Genomic DNA, 16,892 nt, shown 5'->3' with positions numbered 1-16,892 from the left:
GTCAACAGATGAACAGATAAACAAAACGTTGTATATATACACAAATGGAATATTATTTAACCTGAAATAGGAAGGAAATTCTGACACATGCTACAACATGCATGAACCTTGGAAACATTATGTTAAGTGAAATAAGCCAGTCAAAAAAGGACCAATATTATATGAGTCTACTTATATGAGGTACCTAGAGAAATGGAGAAATGATCTTACTGTGAACAGTGCAGTTGCTGTATTTGTTACATTTCTCTGGGTGAGAGGTTTCTCCTGTCTGGTCTGCAATGTAGTTCCCATTTCTTAAATCTTTACAGCTGAAGAACTCAGCGTCCCTTGTTGGCAAACTTTCTTTAACATAATGTGTCACAAGGTCCAGGGGCAGCACCAGTTAATTAAACATCACTTAGGACAATGGTGGGCTTAGAGGAACAGTGTACATACCTATATTGGGGAAAACCAAACCAACCCTTTTTTAAAAAAAAAAAACAACTCCACTTTTGAGTATAACAAATATCAATCGGATATTTTAGTCATATTTTCTGGAATCCTTCAGAATGTTATTCAGTTACTGACAGAAGAAAAGGCTTCATAACAAGAGGTGTGGATTATATCAATGAGAAGTAAAACATTTTTTTCCCCCTCAAAAAAGGGCTATTAGACATAAGATACAAGGATCAGTCACCTTCTCATTAACCTCTCAAAATGAATCTATTTCACGACAGGCTTGAAAATGTTTTCTCTCTAAAAGCTACCATGCAGTCTTAACAGTTAATTGTTATTCTTATCAAAGAATGACCCGCATTAACATTTAGCTTGAGGTCATTAGCATATTTATAAAAAAAAGGGGAGTGGAAAGATCATTCTTTCCTCTGCTGTTCTTTGTTATAGGGGTTCTATGGAGGAAAGTTGTGAGAAAAAATGAAGTCAATATTGTCCAACAAAATGAAGTAAATATTATTCACCAATATTTCAGACCTGTCTAGAAATATCAAAATGCCTATATCAGTCTCAGCCTTGAACTGTCAGACTACTGATTGAATTTTAATTACATTGAAATATAAGATGGTTTGGGGTCAATACACTTTCTTTCTTAATGTAAACAGTGTTAAACCAGTTAATAAAGACCATTGGCTGAAAATAGAGGTCACAATATAATCTCTTCTTTTAGGTACTGATATATTGAGATTCATGATTGGAGTAAAACATTTTCTTTGATTATCCAATAAGATTGCATTTTTTCCTTTTGACATCAAGGTAGGCATTCTAATCCTGTGAAAAATTAACCACTTAAAAGATCCAAATGTGGGCCATGCTCAACACATTGGTAGATATTAAAATGCTTGAGGTCTGAGGGCTTCCCTTGTGGCGCAGTGGTTAAGAATTTGCATGCCAATGCAGAGGACACGGGTTCGATCCCTGGTCCGGGAAAATCCCACATGCCATGGAGCAACTAAGCCCGTGAGCCACAACTACTGAGCCTGCGTTCTAGAGTCAGTGAGCCACAACTACTGAGCCCGTGAGCCACAGCTACTGAGTTCATGTGCCACAACTACTGAAGCCCGCGCGACTAGAGCCTGTGCTCTGCAACAAGAGAAGCCACCGCAATGAGAAGCCCACGCACCACAATGAAGAGTGGACCCCACTCTCCACAACTAGAGAAGGCCCATGCACAGCAACGAAGACCCAACACAGCCAAAAATAAATAATAAATAAATAAATTAATTAAAAAGTATATAATAAAAAAAATAAAATGCTTGAGGTCTGAATGAGCATGTGTCAATATACAGATCATGGAGGTTTTAAAAAATCTTGTTTTAAAAATTACTTATTAAAAAGTTTTGTATAATATCAATAAACGACCTTTGAGCTTCCATGACTTATTTTTGGGGAAAAAAAAATTGAATTTTATTTGGAACTAGAACAAAAGTAGATTGATTTCTTAGTTGGAGATCTGACACTTTGTGCTAGGATTGAGAAAGGTGACAGGTAAAGATCCTAGGTGTTCATAGCCATGACATATGCAACCAAGTGTTTTTCATCAATTTTAAGGCATAGTGGATATTTTTCAGAGTTGGGACAGCTCATGGCAAATCATAACTTATCAAAAATTTTAATGTGACTTGGAGATGAAAACACAATTGTTTAGTTCTATGCTAGACTTAGAGAAAAGCCTAATATGACCTATTGGTCTAAAGAATGGGAAGGATGGAACAACAGAAAATTTCCATCTCACCTCCATAGTTATAATTTTCAAGGCAAATTTTTTTGCAAGGAGGGAAGATGTGAAATATAGTTGAAAACTCCCAAAGTGTAAATTATTTTGAGAGAGTAAAGCAATTGACAGTGTTTAATTCATTGCCTAACACTATGATTTGTAGTATAACAAAGTTAAGGCTTTTCTGCAAAATCTTCATTTCTGTCACCATTGTGTTTTCTTACTTGGAAAATCCAGTTGATTAAGAGTTAATTATGAAAGTATTTTTGCATAAGAATCAGAAATAACTGTACTTTTACAAAGGCAGATTTTTCTATTAATTTTAAGGAAAAATTATGAAGAATAGAAGATCTCTGCCTTGAATAAACCTGCATAGTATTTAAATATTTCACTTTCCCTGTTTGCTCCAGTGTTTTGTAAAGGATATACTGGGTGAGACAATTTCTCGATACAGATATCTTGGATGGATATATTTGTACCGAACACAAGGTACACTGAACAATACCTGAATTAACTACATGTTTGGCATAAATTTCATGTTAAACTAGATATCTCAAAGCATTGGGCATCCAAACACTTAGCTTTCTTCTCTTTCTCCCATATCTATTTTCTGTGCTTTTAAAGAAGAAATAGGCATTAAACTTAGGTACTAGGAAAAAAAAAATCTGTATTCTCAATGGCTTTTCTAGAATAAATAGTAACTGATAGTAACAGTAATGAAGATTTTTAGAAGTCTGGAATAGTCGTTTAAGAATTATGTTAACACCTATTAAGTAGACTGCTCAAAAGAGCAGTCCAGCATGGATTTTGGAAAGACACACAGATTTGCATTTCAGCTCTTCTACTCCTATCTGTGTGGATCTGGGCATGTTACTGATTCTCTCTGAACCTCTCTCCTTATTTGTAAACTTAAGATAAAATACCAATCTCCTACAGCTGTGAAAAATATATAAGGTATCATATCATATGTAAAGCCTTGAATACAGAGCGTGCCAGAAACTTGTTGTTTTATAAATGCCAACGGTTGTTATCTTTATTTTCAGTTATATTCACTGGACATTGTTTTGTGTAGTTGAATTTGGAAAATGGCTTATTCAGTTGGCTGGTAAGACAGAAGGAAAAGAAGGTGAGGAGGGAAAAATTCCTGATTGCTACTCTTTGCTACATCCCTCCTTCCCCTGCCAGACCTAGAGCAATTAGGGGGCCTCAGATAAATGGAACCTGTGGTTATGAACCCTCTAGGAACAATGCATACATCCTTCAGAACAGAAATGGAGAAAATGGAGAACAGCTTCACGGAGCGGAACACGAAGAAATTCAGAGTTTATGGTGAAATACTCAGCCATGTGGATAAAATAAAGTCACAAAAAAGGGAATTATCCAGCTCTCCAGATATATTTCTTTATGTAATACATATAATGAGTCTCTATTCCCTCTCTAGTTTGTACATAGTCTTGCTTATATTTCAAAAAAGCTGAGAGAAGAAATGATACCTAAAGCCGGCCATTGGCTATGTGTTAGTGGTTTAATCTTTGGTGGGGAGGTGCTTAAAATAGTTCATTGACACAAGTCACATGTTTGCTTTTTTCTGGTTCCCAAGACTACTGAGTACTACTGGAAATGATCCTCACCTGGTAGAATCCTAACGTAATACCCCGAGCAGCACTGATGATTCGGTTGTCCCTCTTGTATTCGGCCACCACAACAAACTCCAGTTGAGTTCAAAACAAATGCGATGTACTTCTCTTCACAACAGCGGTGTCCAGGCTGGGTGTCGTAGAGAACTCCATTACAACACACCTGAAATTTGAGAATCAGGTGTAAAGAAATAGCTTTATTAAGAGTATTGTACCACCATATCTTATGTGATACAGTTATTATTTAATAAGGACTTGATCTGAGACCAAATGTAGCATATTTCTGAGAAAAATTTAAAGGTTTACAAAGTACATTTTCTCTGTATCATTCAAATTCTGCCAATGCTATTTGATACAATGTAGCTTCTTTTAGCCTTCAACCATGCTTTGTGCTCTATTATAATACTCTATAAATATGAATTATCTTTTGAATGTCAGTGCTTCCAATGAGAAGATGATTTAGAATTGTAAATGAACAATTTCCTTCATATATATGTTTTTATTTTAATGATTGTTTAACTTAAAAACATTGTATCTGTGGAAACCTGTCTCTCATTGATCTTTTTTTTTTGTAATACATTGCATTTTCCTCATACTAATTTATATGATCACTTATTTATGAACCCAATCTTCAGACAAGGCAATCTCAACAGTGTCCAACATTTATATATATATATATGTGTGTGTGTGTGTGTATGTATATAAAAGGAAATTTACATGGAAATTAATTTTGAAAAACCCTTTTAACAGTGTGTTTTCTCCAGGAGCTGTGGAAGAAATTATGTGCTTGAGCAATCAAATAATTATTTTGCATGCTCACTTGAGGTCTGAGAGACTGACACTCTATTTAGAACAAATGAAACACGGAATAGTGCTGAGATGTAGCCTCAGAACATATACTCGGCATAAGTTGCATTAATTAGATAGATGCTTCCTGTGGCAGACAAAATCGACCACTATTTAAGAGGTGCTTATATTTTACCTTTTTGCTCATTGCTACTTCCAGCCTGCACCGACATGTGATTCATGCTTAATACAAGGGCAGTAAAATATGGAATCTCTAAGTCTGAAGACTAGCTTAGTACTTCATTCATTTCTCAAAAGTGACCAAAGAGCAAAGAAACTGGGCAGAAGTCTATTTCTATGTTTCCTCAGGTAGCCCTGGTAAACCAACTGCAATAAATTGGCTTTGCTGTGTCAAGTTATTAGCAATGAGGATTCAAAATCAGTCTAATTCCAAGGATAAATTGCATGACTCCTTTCTTTGAGGCCATATTCTATGTGACAAGTAAATTTTCAAATTATGCCCCATTTTAAAAGAGTTAAGCAAAAACTCTTCTCTTTGTGTTTATGTGGGATTTAGGAATGCTGGTCATTTGTGCTTTCAGGGTAAAACAATACACACCTTCCTCTTGTTTTATGACAGTGACCTAAAATCTTGCCCTTTGCCTTGTTGTACAATCTTAAAGAATTTATTAAAGCCCCATTCACGTATAGTGAGTTTCTGGACATTGAAGAACATCCAGCCTTTTCCTTCAGCAAGATTCGCTAGGACTTACCATCCTTTTAAATTTTCAAGCATTTATTTAGTGATGGGTCATTAGGACTGGTTCCCTTCCATACTTTCAGTGTCAGTGCCATTCTCAAGCTCTTTCAGTCACATGAAACTTGTGCCTTTCTTCTAACCAACTCTGGTTTAGATCATCAATGGGTCCCCAAAGGGGACATTTTCAAGAGATTATTTCTCTTGAGAGGTCTCCTCCTGAACAGAGTATTTCTTAATGTTCGAATTCAGTCTTCAAGTTTGTTGTCTCAGAAAACAATTTTAATAACTTGAGCTGCTAAGTGTGTAGCTGATATTCAAATAGGCAGCCTGTTCCTTGCTCTATGGTTTCCAAAAGTAATTCTGTAATCTAGTGATTCTCAAAGTGTGGTCCCCGGACCAGATGTAGAGGCATCACCTAGGAACATGTTAGAAATGCAAATTCTCATGCTCTACCCCAGACTTCTTCTGGGGGTGGGACCTGCTGTGTGTGTTTTAACAAGCCCTCCAGGTGTGATACTCACTGGGGTTTGAGACCCATGGCTGTAATCACACGGGGAAGCTTGTATAACTATTACAGATGCTCCTGTAGTGATTTAGCCAAAAGACTCTTAGACTCACAATAAATCTATTTTCTACCTCTCTCCAACCTCTCACCCAGGAAATATATATTCATAGTTAACCCCAAACAAAATTTACAAACAACTTTTTTCCTCTTGAGATTTTAATTGACTTCCTCTTTCGCTGACAATACCTGTGTGTGTCCTTAATCCTTAAAGTAAAAATGATTTTGTTTAATGCATCAAAGTTTTTTTTTTTTTTTCTCCTGGAGAATTTTAATGGGAAAATTTATTCTAGCAATTTTTTTTCCTCTCAGAAATCCTAAATTTCATTTCATTTTATGAAAGTGTGTTCATCAGATGGTACACATTTAATGCCTTAAAATGACATAAAGCTTAGGCATAATGACAATTCTGGAGCCTAAGTGCCAAAAAAAAGTACAGCTAGTAACGACTAGTTTTATGGCATTTCTTAGATGATAGCAACTGCTTAGCCAGTGTCAGCCATAATAATTTGTATTTTGATCCATATTGCTTCAACAACTCACTTTCATAATTACTATGTCCTTTTGCAGTGAATCTTTTGAATTTAGTAGTAGCTTTAGTCATTACATGTGTGATGTTGTTGGTAAATAGGAACATTATTTCATTATGTGAAATCCTATCTTCAAACTGAGGATTTTCTGCATCATTTATCAATAAAAACCATTTACAAACCCCTCTGTCTGGCTGTATTATTGATCTGATTCTTAAACTGCAACTAATATGAACACTAATCTGCAAATGGCCATAATTTAAAAATATTTCTGTCAAACCATGAAAGGTCCCACTCACGGTTACTCATCAGTGTCATGTAAACAAACAGCCACTTGTAGCTGAATGGATTTGTTGTAAAGAAAATTCAAGTCACTCAATCAAACAAATTTGGGAGGTTCTTTATCATTTCAATAAACTCATTCTCCTGTGAAGATGATGAAAAATGAGAAGGCTAAAATGCTCATCAAGAAGATAGGATTTGTATAAGCATCCTTCCTTTTCCATGGGGTCTTCTTGATAGGTGGAAATCTTGATCATGATAAATCATGGTTTAAGAAGTAAGTGATTTCCTCAGACACAAATGTAAAATCTTAAAAGTATCCTCTCGCTTTTCTGGAGGTCACTTGATAGCAATATCATCTATCAAAGACATAGCAGATAATCTTTAAAAAATTAAGTCACAGTTTTAATTTATTATGTTGAATTGTAATTTCTTTTTTCCCTGGCTTTCTTGAAATATACTTGAGAAATAAAATTATATATGTTAAAAAAAAAAAAAAAAGCAAGTGATTTCACTTGGAGTGTTTAGTGAGAAAAACATATTTCACTGACTAGTTTGAAAAGATTTACCTTAGCCTCAGAAGAGTAGCACCTGGGTCCACAGATAGTTTCAGGTTTTTGACACTTCACTGCTTTGCAGAGTTCATGACTGTGGTCCTTCACTGACTTCTGGATTTTAAGGCATGAACGCCATGTTTTCCGTAAGAGATCATATCCGAGAATGATGCCATTTGGCTTCCCTGGAGACATCCAATCAATCTGAAGGGATCTGCAATGGACAGAATAATCAGTATTTCTGAAAAGACAACATTTAACATTGCTGTTATCAGTCTCATCTGCCTTCCAGTTTGGTCAAAAAGTCTATTTCATCAACAACTTCCTAATTAAAAAGCTGGAGCAAAAGAATATATATACTAATATATATCCTGATATATGCTACTACCATAGACTATGTTTTGAGAATCAATCAAAACCATTTAAGCTTTTGGGAGAATAACACATGACATGAGGCCGGTGGTCTTCCACTTTAAATTTTAGAGGCAAAAAGAAAGTATCATTGTCTGTGGCTAGTCAGAAAATCAACAGAAAGTTTTGGTTGATAAGTAAAAACAAGACACAAATAATTTGACTTAGTAAATAGGGTGGAAATTAGAATATGTGTCAGACCTAATCCCTATTTATAATCCCCTTCTCCTTTGCCTTCCTTCCCTCAGCTAGCACTAGCCACGTGACCCATAGCTGCTCAAAGAGATGTAACCAGAAGATGGTGGGATTCTAATAAAGGTCCCTAGGAAATTTTAGCTTCCTTCATGTGGCTGTCGCCTTTTCCCCTTTTCTTTCTTTCTGCTAAACATGATGTCTGGAACTTTGGCAATCACCTCATTCTTCTTGCAACCATTTGAGAAAGACCATAAGAATCACAAAGACGCCTCTGCGGTGTTTGTTATAACTGAACCAATGCCAACAACAATCTACCTCTAGAACTACTTACTTGAGCCTCTACTGTTGGTTGTTTTGTTACTTATAGCCAAAGTACATGACCAAATTGATACAATCTTTTTATCAGTTATCAATTGATAAAATTTATCAATGAATTTATTTATTGATACATAACATTTATAAATTTTCTCAATTGATAAAATTGATAAGCTCCCTCCAAATATACTTTATCTTAATTTTTTGACTCATAGAAACAGATTTAATTCTGCAATAGTTCTTTATATACCATGATCAAATATGTTTTGTGGTCAGAAAAAGAGGAATTAGAGATTCCCATAACAAACTCCTTTATATTATTATGTCCTTGAAGATGTTTGATTTTTAAAAATTGAGCCACGGTTTACTCTAAACATATAAATATACTGTTTTGGGTGGTTTGGTATACAATGAAGGCATAATATGGGACCAAAACTTTACTGCATTTTCAATGGTCTATTAATATTTCATCTGCTGTACTGAGTGAGATCGTAACATAAAGCTGTTCACAGAAGAGTGAATCCTGAATAAAATGATCTACTCTCAGGTTAATGTGCAGAACTTTAATTCTGCACTTACGTCTACTCGTCAGAATGGCACAGTCTAGATGACATACCTGTACTATCTTTAGTATTTTTTTAAGAAGTCTATAAGAAGAAAGTAGTTAAAGTTTTAATAAAGCCCCAGAGATTTGGACATGACATATTTTTGCAATTCAGCACAGCAAGGAAAGTCTGTTATTTGCAAAACACTAGGTAAATGTAAAATAATTATTTTTGTTCTCATTATTTTCAAAAAAGAGGGTGGAACTCTGATACTCAAGATTACTTTCATTGTTTTAATTCTAGAATTTTCAACCATAACAACCATTCACAAATAGTTATAGGTTAGCTTTACATATAAAACCTTCCAGTAAATACTTCGGAGAAGAGCAAGCACATAGGAGTTTAGTCCCTATACTTTAAGATCTTAAAATAAAATTATCACAATAACTTACGTTGACCATCTTTCTGCCACTGTGTAAAATAATATTTTTGTTATACCTTTCGTTTTCAGGAGAAGTATGTCTTTACCGGTCAAATTTTACTGGACCCTATCAGAATTCTAAGTGACATCACATGTTAGGAATTCAATTAGACTCAAACATTTACATTAAAAAGCCGCAGTCAAGATAAACCTTGACATTTTAATAGACTGCTACAAAAGAAAATTATTTCCTTTTCTTGGAGGTACAAACATAACACTTTCACTAATAAGACTCCGTAGATAAGAAATTAATGTCACCTATGAGAGAACAGTTTCACAGGTGACTTGTATAGTCACCATTATTATTCTAAGGTCTTTATCCAACTCTCAAAATTAATTCCACGTTTTGCAGATACCTCTTTTGTATTCATTGCATAATCAACTACAGGAAAGACTTCATTTAAGTGACATTCAAAGGTCGGACTTATCCACAAAAGCTGACGAACTAGTGAAGTCTAGAAAACACCATGTAGAACCATGCCATTGTAACTTCTCCTTCTTGCACAGAATAACTGTGAAGTGAGACCACCTATATTTTTAGTGATAGCACAAACAGTTTTGATGTTGAGGATCTGAGTCAGGTACACTAATGTACGTGAGCAAAGAAGAATAGGGTGTTTAACACCTGTCCACCTCTCATTAGAACCCATGGGAGTAACAATGAAAAATCTTTTGGTTGTTGATTTAAGACGAAAGACATCTCTGAGAAATGCACACCGTTATTAACTGGATTAATGGTTTCATTGCTTTGATGTTTAAGGGTAAAATAGAAGGAACATTCTTAAACCATAGGAATTAATGTGAAATATTGGGGAAACAAACCGAAGGTTTTTTTTGTTTGTTTGTTTTAATACATCAGTAAAGGTAGGCTCATGCAGAAACATGAATCCTCAAATGGATCTTCTTTCTGGGGGGTAGATTTGTTCATAAAGTGATGATTAGAGTTTACTTAGCTTCCAGAGCACTAAGGAATAAAATTTAAGCTACCTTAATAGAGCTTCTGATAAAAGCCACAATGCTTACACACATTTTAGCACAATTCATTGGGTGTTTAGAAAGTCTAGTCAGAGCTATTGACTATTTCTTTTTAACTCTGTCATATTGTTAGTAGATTTACTATTCTACTTCTGTTACTACTATATACCCCTGTGGCCACCGTCACCACAATAATCATCACATTCAGCTCAAGAAGTACAAAATAACATTGAAGATAGAAATAATTATGGGGAAATCATTTCTTTATCACTTACCTTTACTGGTAAATATTAAAATGATACAGTTCAGAAAAAACTTCTATGGAGAGTTACGGTTCCCTTGGTGCTCTACATTTTATTCTAATATTTTATCACAATTTTGTCAAAATGTTCTTGTTTGGGCCAAAGGAAAAAATCTTCACATTACTTTAAGACATCCATCTAAATTGTTATAAGTAGCTGCACATTCCCTGATCATGTTTACAGAGGCCTTTTAAAAATTCCTATTCAACTTAGTCATTTTTGTCAGTCATTTATATAACATTCAAGCTCTTCAATACTCTTCCAGATTGCGGTTATCAAAAATGATCAGGACACTTTTAATATAAGACTAAATAAATGTAATATGACAACAACATTAATTCTCTGCTCTCAAATCAAATAATTGAATGTTTAATTATCCACTAGAATATTTAGCATAACTTGTAGTCAGTAAAATATCAAAAGGTAAAAACTCTGTGTCCTTGAGTATGAGGAGATATGAAACATGCATACCTGAAGCGTGTCAAATATTATACAGCAGTGTAAAATCAAGTGTTTAAGTGTGTAGTCTAGGGTACAGGTATTATAGAAACACATAAACAAAGATCACTGTGTCTAGATGAACAACGAAGGTTTCATGGGAGAAGTGGATGTGGACTTGAATTGGAATAAGAGAATGGGAAGAATTCTGAGCAGGAAGACCCATATAAGCAAAAATAAGAGGGAGAAGCAGCCTAGCCACATGTAGAAGAGTAATGGGACCAACTTGATGAGCGAATGATTTACATCCAGCAATAATGGAAGGTCACTTTGAACCTAAGAAGAAAGTTATGAAGTCCCTCAAATACTATGTTGAGGAATTTGATGGTGAAATAGGGTGATTGTGCAGTGGTATCACTAGCAGAATAAAAAGTCCTTTTAGAAGTAATACCCTGGCAGATTAGAGTAGAAGAGACTAGGGGTAGGGAGAAATATCAGTGAGCTTCTGCAGTAACTTAAGTATGAAAGACGGTTTAATGGGGTTTTCTCTTATTTAGGAACTTAAACTATAGCCCCAAACTGAGGATGACCGATGATGAATTCCTCCGTTAAGTATCTTGCTTCTAAAAGGGAACAAACAGCAAGATTCTGCTGCAATGAACATTGCGGTGCATGCATCCTTTCGAATTATGGTTTTCTCCAGATATGGAGTGGGATTGCTGGGTCATATGGTAGCTCTATTTTTAGTTTTTTAAGGAACCTCCATACCGTTCTCCACAGTGGCTGTACCAATGTACATTCCCACCAACTGTGTAGGAAGGTTCCCTTTTCTTCACACCCTCTCCAGCATTTACTGTTTGTAGATCTTTTGATGATGGCCATTCTGACTGGTATCAGAAAGAGAAAAACAAATATCGTATAATATCATTTATGTGTGGAATCTGGAAAAATGATACAGATGAACTTATTGGCAAAGCAGAAATGGAGTCACAGATGTAGAGAACAAACTTATGGTTACCAAGGGGAGGAAGAGGGGGGACGAATTGGGAGATTGGGATTGACCTATATACACTACTATGTATAAAATAGATAACTAATGAGAACCTACTGTGTAGCACAGGGAACTCAGTGCTCTGTGGTGACCTAAATGGGAAGGAAATCTAAAAAAGAGGGGATATATGTATACATATAGCTGATTCACTTTGCTATACAGTAGAAACTAATACAACATTGTAAAGCAACTACACTCCAATAAAAATTTTTTTAAAAATTAAAAAAATAAAAACTAACCTGCCTCCCCCAAAAAAAGATTCTTCTGAGTTCTGAGGATAAAGCTGACTTTTAACATTGACCCATCACCCAAACCAACCCAAAATAAACAGAACTCTACGAGAGTTTTTGAATTTTAATGAATATTTATTAAGTGCCTCCTATATGTCAAGCATTGTTCTATACTTACACATAAACAAGACAAAGTTCCTTCTTTCATAAAACTTACATTTTGCTGGGGGAAGGTGGGACAGTAAACAAACACATAAGTGTATAATATGTTACACTGGTTGTCTGAGAAGGCCTGGCTTTTCTGTGCAGAAATCCGAAAGAGGGGATGAAGCAAGTGAACAGGAGTTTCTAGGCAGAGGGAACAGGAGGTATAGGGGTTTTGAGATATCCATGCACATGGCTTGTTGAAGGACAATCAAAGAATCTAGTAGGACAGAGCTGGACTGAGCAAGAGAATGATGGAAAATGAATCAGGTGGGTGTTGGGAGTGTGGGATTGTGGACTGCAGATCCTGTAGGGTTTTGTAGAACATGGAAATAACTTTGGATTCATTTTTGAGCGCACTGGAAAACCATTGGAGATTTTTGAGCCATGGAGTGAAAGAGGAATGATTTACTTAGTGAAGAGTGACATTGAAATCCACCCCCAGTCCACCCCTAAACATTCTCAAGGCTGAGGAAGGAATTCTAAATACATCACTCAGAGAAACTGGAAGCACTTGCTTCTCCTGGTTGGTACCTCCTGAGATGCAGAAATATCTAAGCCCAATTTGCAGCTGTCCCTGGAGGGAAGTATAGAAAGGAGTTTGGGGCAGCTTGACATGGGGGTTGGCAGCCTATATGACCACGGAAAAGGTGCTTGCTTCTCAGAGAATTCTAATGGCCAGATATTGTCTGTAGCCACTCTAATGATAGGGTAAGACAAGATTGCCACACCGTCGATCTTTAGCATGGTGCACATGAGTGCGTTTCCTATGAGCCAGTGGATGTCTTGCAAGATGGCTAGGCTTGAGCTCCCTTGAAGTTACACTGACCATGATGGTGGGTTTTTGGGGGAGGGGGCTCCAGCAAGAAGAGTGTTTGGTGTGTCCTGCTCTGTTGGCACCATAGATCAGTTGCAGAGGGCAACACTCATGTGAGAGAACTTGGCTTTGGGGAGATCCTCATGGGTCCTCTCAAGGAAAACATACAATTGTTCAAAAAAGTGCCACCTTCCACAGAGAGGGCTTGGATGGCTATCCAGTGATGGAAGTAAAATAGTAACATTGGGAAGAGGCACATTTGAATGAAAGGGAATAGGCAAAAAAAGAGCAAGGAGGGAGAAAGGGCAAACTGGGATCAGGTCTGAGCCTGTGAAATGGTGGAATCTTTGAACTACATGTGAGCTTAATATTTTGCTGGAGATGGAATGGACTTTTTTTTTTTTTAAGTTTTTGCTAGACTCTTTCTGGTCATGCTGCGCGGCATGCAGGATCTTAGTTCCCTGACCAGGGATCGAACCTATGATGCCCCCTGCAGCGGAAGCATGGAGTCCTAACCACAGGACCACCAGGGAATTCCCAGAATGGACTTTTTAATACTTGATCATGAATCTTAATGACTAAAATGAGACTCATAACTAAAAACTAATGTGAAGGCCATAAGGTATTCCTGAAAGGTTTTTCAAGAGTTGGGGAAAGGACATCCAAAATATTATGTTTAGGCAGCAAGTAGTAGGCAAAAAGTAAAGCCTTTCCTCCTTGTGTCTCACTGAATTAAGACAGGTACATCAACATAAATGATAAAAGCATGAGCTAGGGTTGTGGTGGTGGAAATGGAGAAGAGGAACAGCTATAAGAAGGTGCTCCAAAAGAAAATAGACTAAAATTGATATTGAGTGAAATCAGGGGATTAAAAAAAATCGAAGCTAGATGTCTGCGATCATATGCAAGGCGGAGGTGCCTTTGCAGAAATGGATGTTGGAAAAATTGGGTTAGATGAGAATTAAGGCTTGAGGTTAGGGAAGTGATGGGTGCCTATCATTACAGAAAATCAATAGGCAATTGAATATATGGGACTGGAGTTTAGGGAGAAAACTGGGACAGAGATCTTGAGACATCAGTATGATGAAAACTGTGAGAATATTTGAACTATTTGAGTAGCACAGAGAGTCTTTCTGTTGAGGACACCCACAATTAATGAATGGAATTGGAATGAAACCAATAAAAGAAACCAATGAGTGATCAGGGAGCCAGGGATAAAGCGGCAGTTAAAGGCCAAAGTGAATTGGGAGGAAAAACTGGATTTTGTTGAGATGCATACAAAGGCCTCTCAAAAGCTTAGTGATTGAGCTGCTTCTGTGGGAACTGAAAAAAGTCGAGAAGTTAAAAGGAGTTTGGGAAAGAGAGGGAAGTGAGAAAATGGAAATAGTGCTGGCAGAGTCTTAAGAATAAGCTCAATATTCTGTAAGGTCTCCTAATCAAACACTGAGTTTGATGATCAGAATTCATTGGCCATCAGAACTAATATTTCCTGAAAGCCATTATGATTATCAGACTATTGACTGGATGTGTACAGCAGTTCTAAATACACTCCAAATGATCTCTTTTGAGAGGTCTTCCCATATCCTTCAAAGACCCAAGTAGACAATTCCAGTCCAAATTAAAAGCTGTCTCGTTATCCATACTGGCAAGAAGGGGAGTTGAGAATATGGATGAAGAAGTGATCTGACATTCTACATCTACAGCCCAGCATACTCCCCATTTAAAATAATAAAATAAAACATGGCTCAAAAAAATTGTTTTTAATTGTAAAATTATTACTTCAGTATTCAAGCTATCAGTCACTGAAAAAAATCAGAGAGGGAAAATAATGATAGAAGAGATTTCCTGATATCCAGTGTCATAGTATAAAAATATACCTCAAAGTTTCACCCAAATTTGGTGAGGCAAAAAGGGGAAAGTTCTTTTCCCACAAGCTATGACCTGCCATGCCATCCTCAACCCCCAGCTATGTACTCTGAAAAGCTAGAGGGATTTCTAAATGAAGATAGTGGTTTAACCTTCATTTAGAGACACAGACCCTGTGCTGCTATCATAAGGAAGCTGGTGTGTAAAAATATCATTTATATCATTCAGGAGCTTGAGGCAAATTTTTAAACAATTATTTGTGAATGTTACAAAGACATTATTCCTCAGCCTTTTCATCAATAATACAGCCCCAAACTGATTTGGAACTGTAAAAACTGCCATGGATCCCATTAAAGGCAATGAGAGACATGATCTGTGTTCTCTCTTTCTGCTTTCCCTTGAGCTTCATGTCTGGAAACCATGCATCTTGGAATAGCAGTCCAGTCATGTAATAAAAACTCTTCCTTGTTTATGTTCTTTTCTTAGCTTATCCATTTATGGAGAATAAATAAGTGAACTTCAGAGGCAGCCCAGTACCCAGTAAAGCTGTCAGTTGCAGTGTTTGTCATATTTCAATCAAAGCCAGAGCCAGCCAGCTATCTTCATCCAGTGCAGTCTCTACATTCTCGAGGACCAGAATTAATGAATTAGCTATTGATTAAATTCTACTCTAGCAAATCCACCAAGGCAAATAAATGAACTACCCAGGGCACATGTAGGCCACGGCCAGACATGTCTGGGCTATCGATCAGTCGTTAGCATTCTTTGGGGATATAGAAGCAGCTGATGATAATATGACAAGTATGGAAAATGTGATGTAGAAACAGAGTTTGTTTCTGGAGGAGTAGCTTATAAAACTAGAAGGTTTCATCTGATCTTTCTAAATACCTTTGTGTGCTATGGCATCTTTGGTTTATATATAATGGGGAAAACATGTGTAAGTGCTTATACTGAAGATGTTGTAGTCAAAAGCAAGGTATAGGTTAAGGCCAAAGACGAAAATGACATTCTCCATGCTTATAATCAAACAGGCTGGTAGGCTATTGGTATATGTTATGAAAATATATAAAAGTAAAAATTTGCTGATGACTGCTTTTTACCAAAAATAAACAAAGATTCTAAGAAATATGTGTCTTATTAGAAACCAAAATATTCTAAATGCTATAGAAGCAAACCCTGTCTATTGACATTTATCTGGAAGGATTTCACATTTGATTTTGCATGTTGCTAATATAAAAGAGATTTTCTTAAACCAAAATAGAAACATAACTAACAAGTATACACTGCCAGAAGTGTAATGAAATTACACAAACAATAACATGCACACAGGAGGCTAACTGCTTTGGTGTTGGTGTAATTTTGATTAATGGCTTGGCCCCTATATCTGCTCATTAGAGTCTTGCCTTTGGAAAATGTTGCCGTGCTACGATAGATCAATTTAAGAAAGGAAAGATTGTACATGCCAATATTTGGTTGTGAATGATTTCCATCAGTTTTTTTGCTAGATCTTTGACCAACAAAGAAAAAAAAAAAAGGAAATAAAGTTGCCAAAAGCATTGGAATAAAGAAAAATATGGAGGGGTTTGTACTTTCTGTGCTGGTCAACATGGAGAAAGCCAGTTATAGCCTCTCTCTCCCACTGATTACTGCCAAAAAGTCTGCTCTAATTACAAAAAGCAACCACTCAAGGACTGAAAAGTTAACAATAGAGACAGATAGGGAGGGGAGCCAAAACTTAAAGA

At 36.3% G+C, this 16,892-nt stretch overlaps 1 protein-coding gene across 1 annotated transcript in view; it reads right to left on the bottom strand.

Annotated features, from left to right (window-relative positions):
* The window catches only part of USH2A (usherin), a 795,295-nt gene that overhangs the window by 203,762 nt on the left and 574,641 nt on the right, over nt 1-16,892 (bottom strand). Inside the window, exons 47-48 of the mRNA XM_068538548.1 lie at nt 7,336-7,534; nt 3,841-4,009 (exon numbers count right to left, since the gene is read on the bottom strand). Coding sequence (XP_068394649.1) covers nt 3,841-4,009; nt 7,336-7,534 — 368 coding nt within the window. The remainder of the gene's footprint in view (nt 1-3,840; nt 4,010-7,335; nt 7,535-16,892) is intronic.

The sequence above is a fragment of the Eschrichtius robustus genome, chromosome 3 (assembly GCF_028021215.1).
Source record: "Eschrichtius robustus isolate mEscRob2 chromosome 3, mEscRob2.pri, whole genome shotgun sequence".
In the NCBI taxonomy this organism is placed as follows: Eukaryota; Metazoa; Chordata; class Mammalia; order Artiodactyla; family Eschrichtiidae; genus Eschrichtius; species Eschrichtius robustus.
Note: the sequence above shows the minus strand (reverse complement) of the source record. Positions and strands in the feature narration are given on the sequence as shown.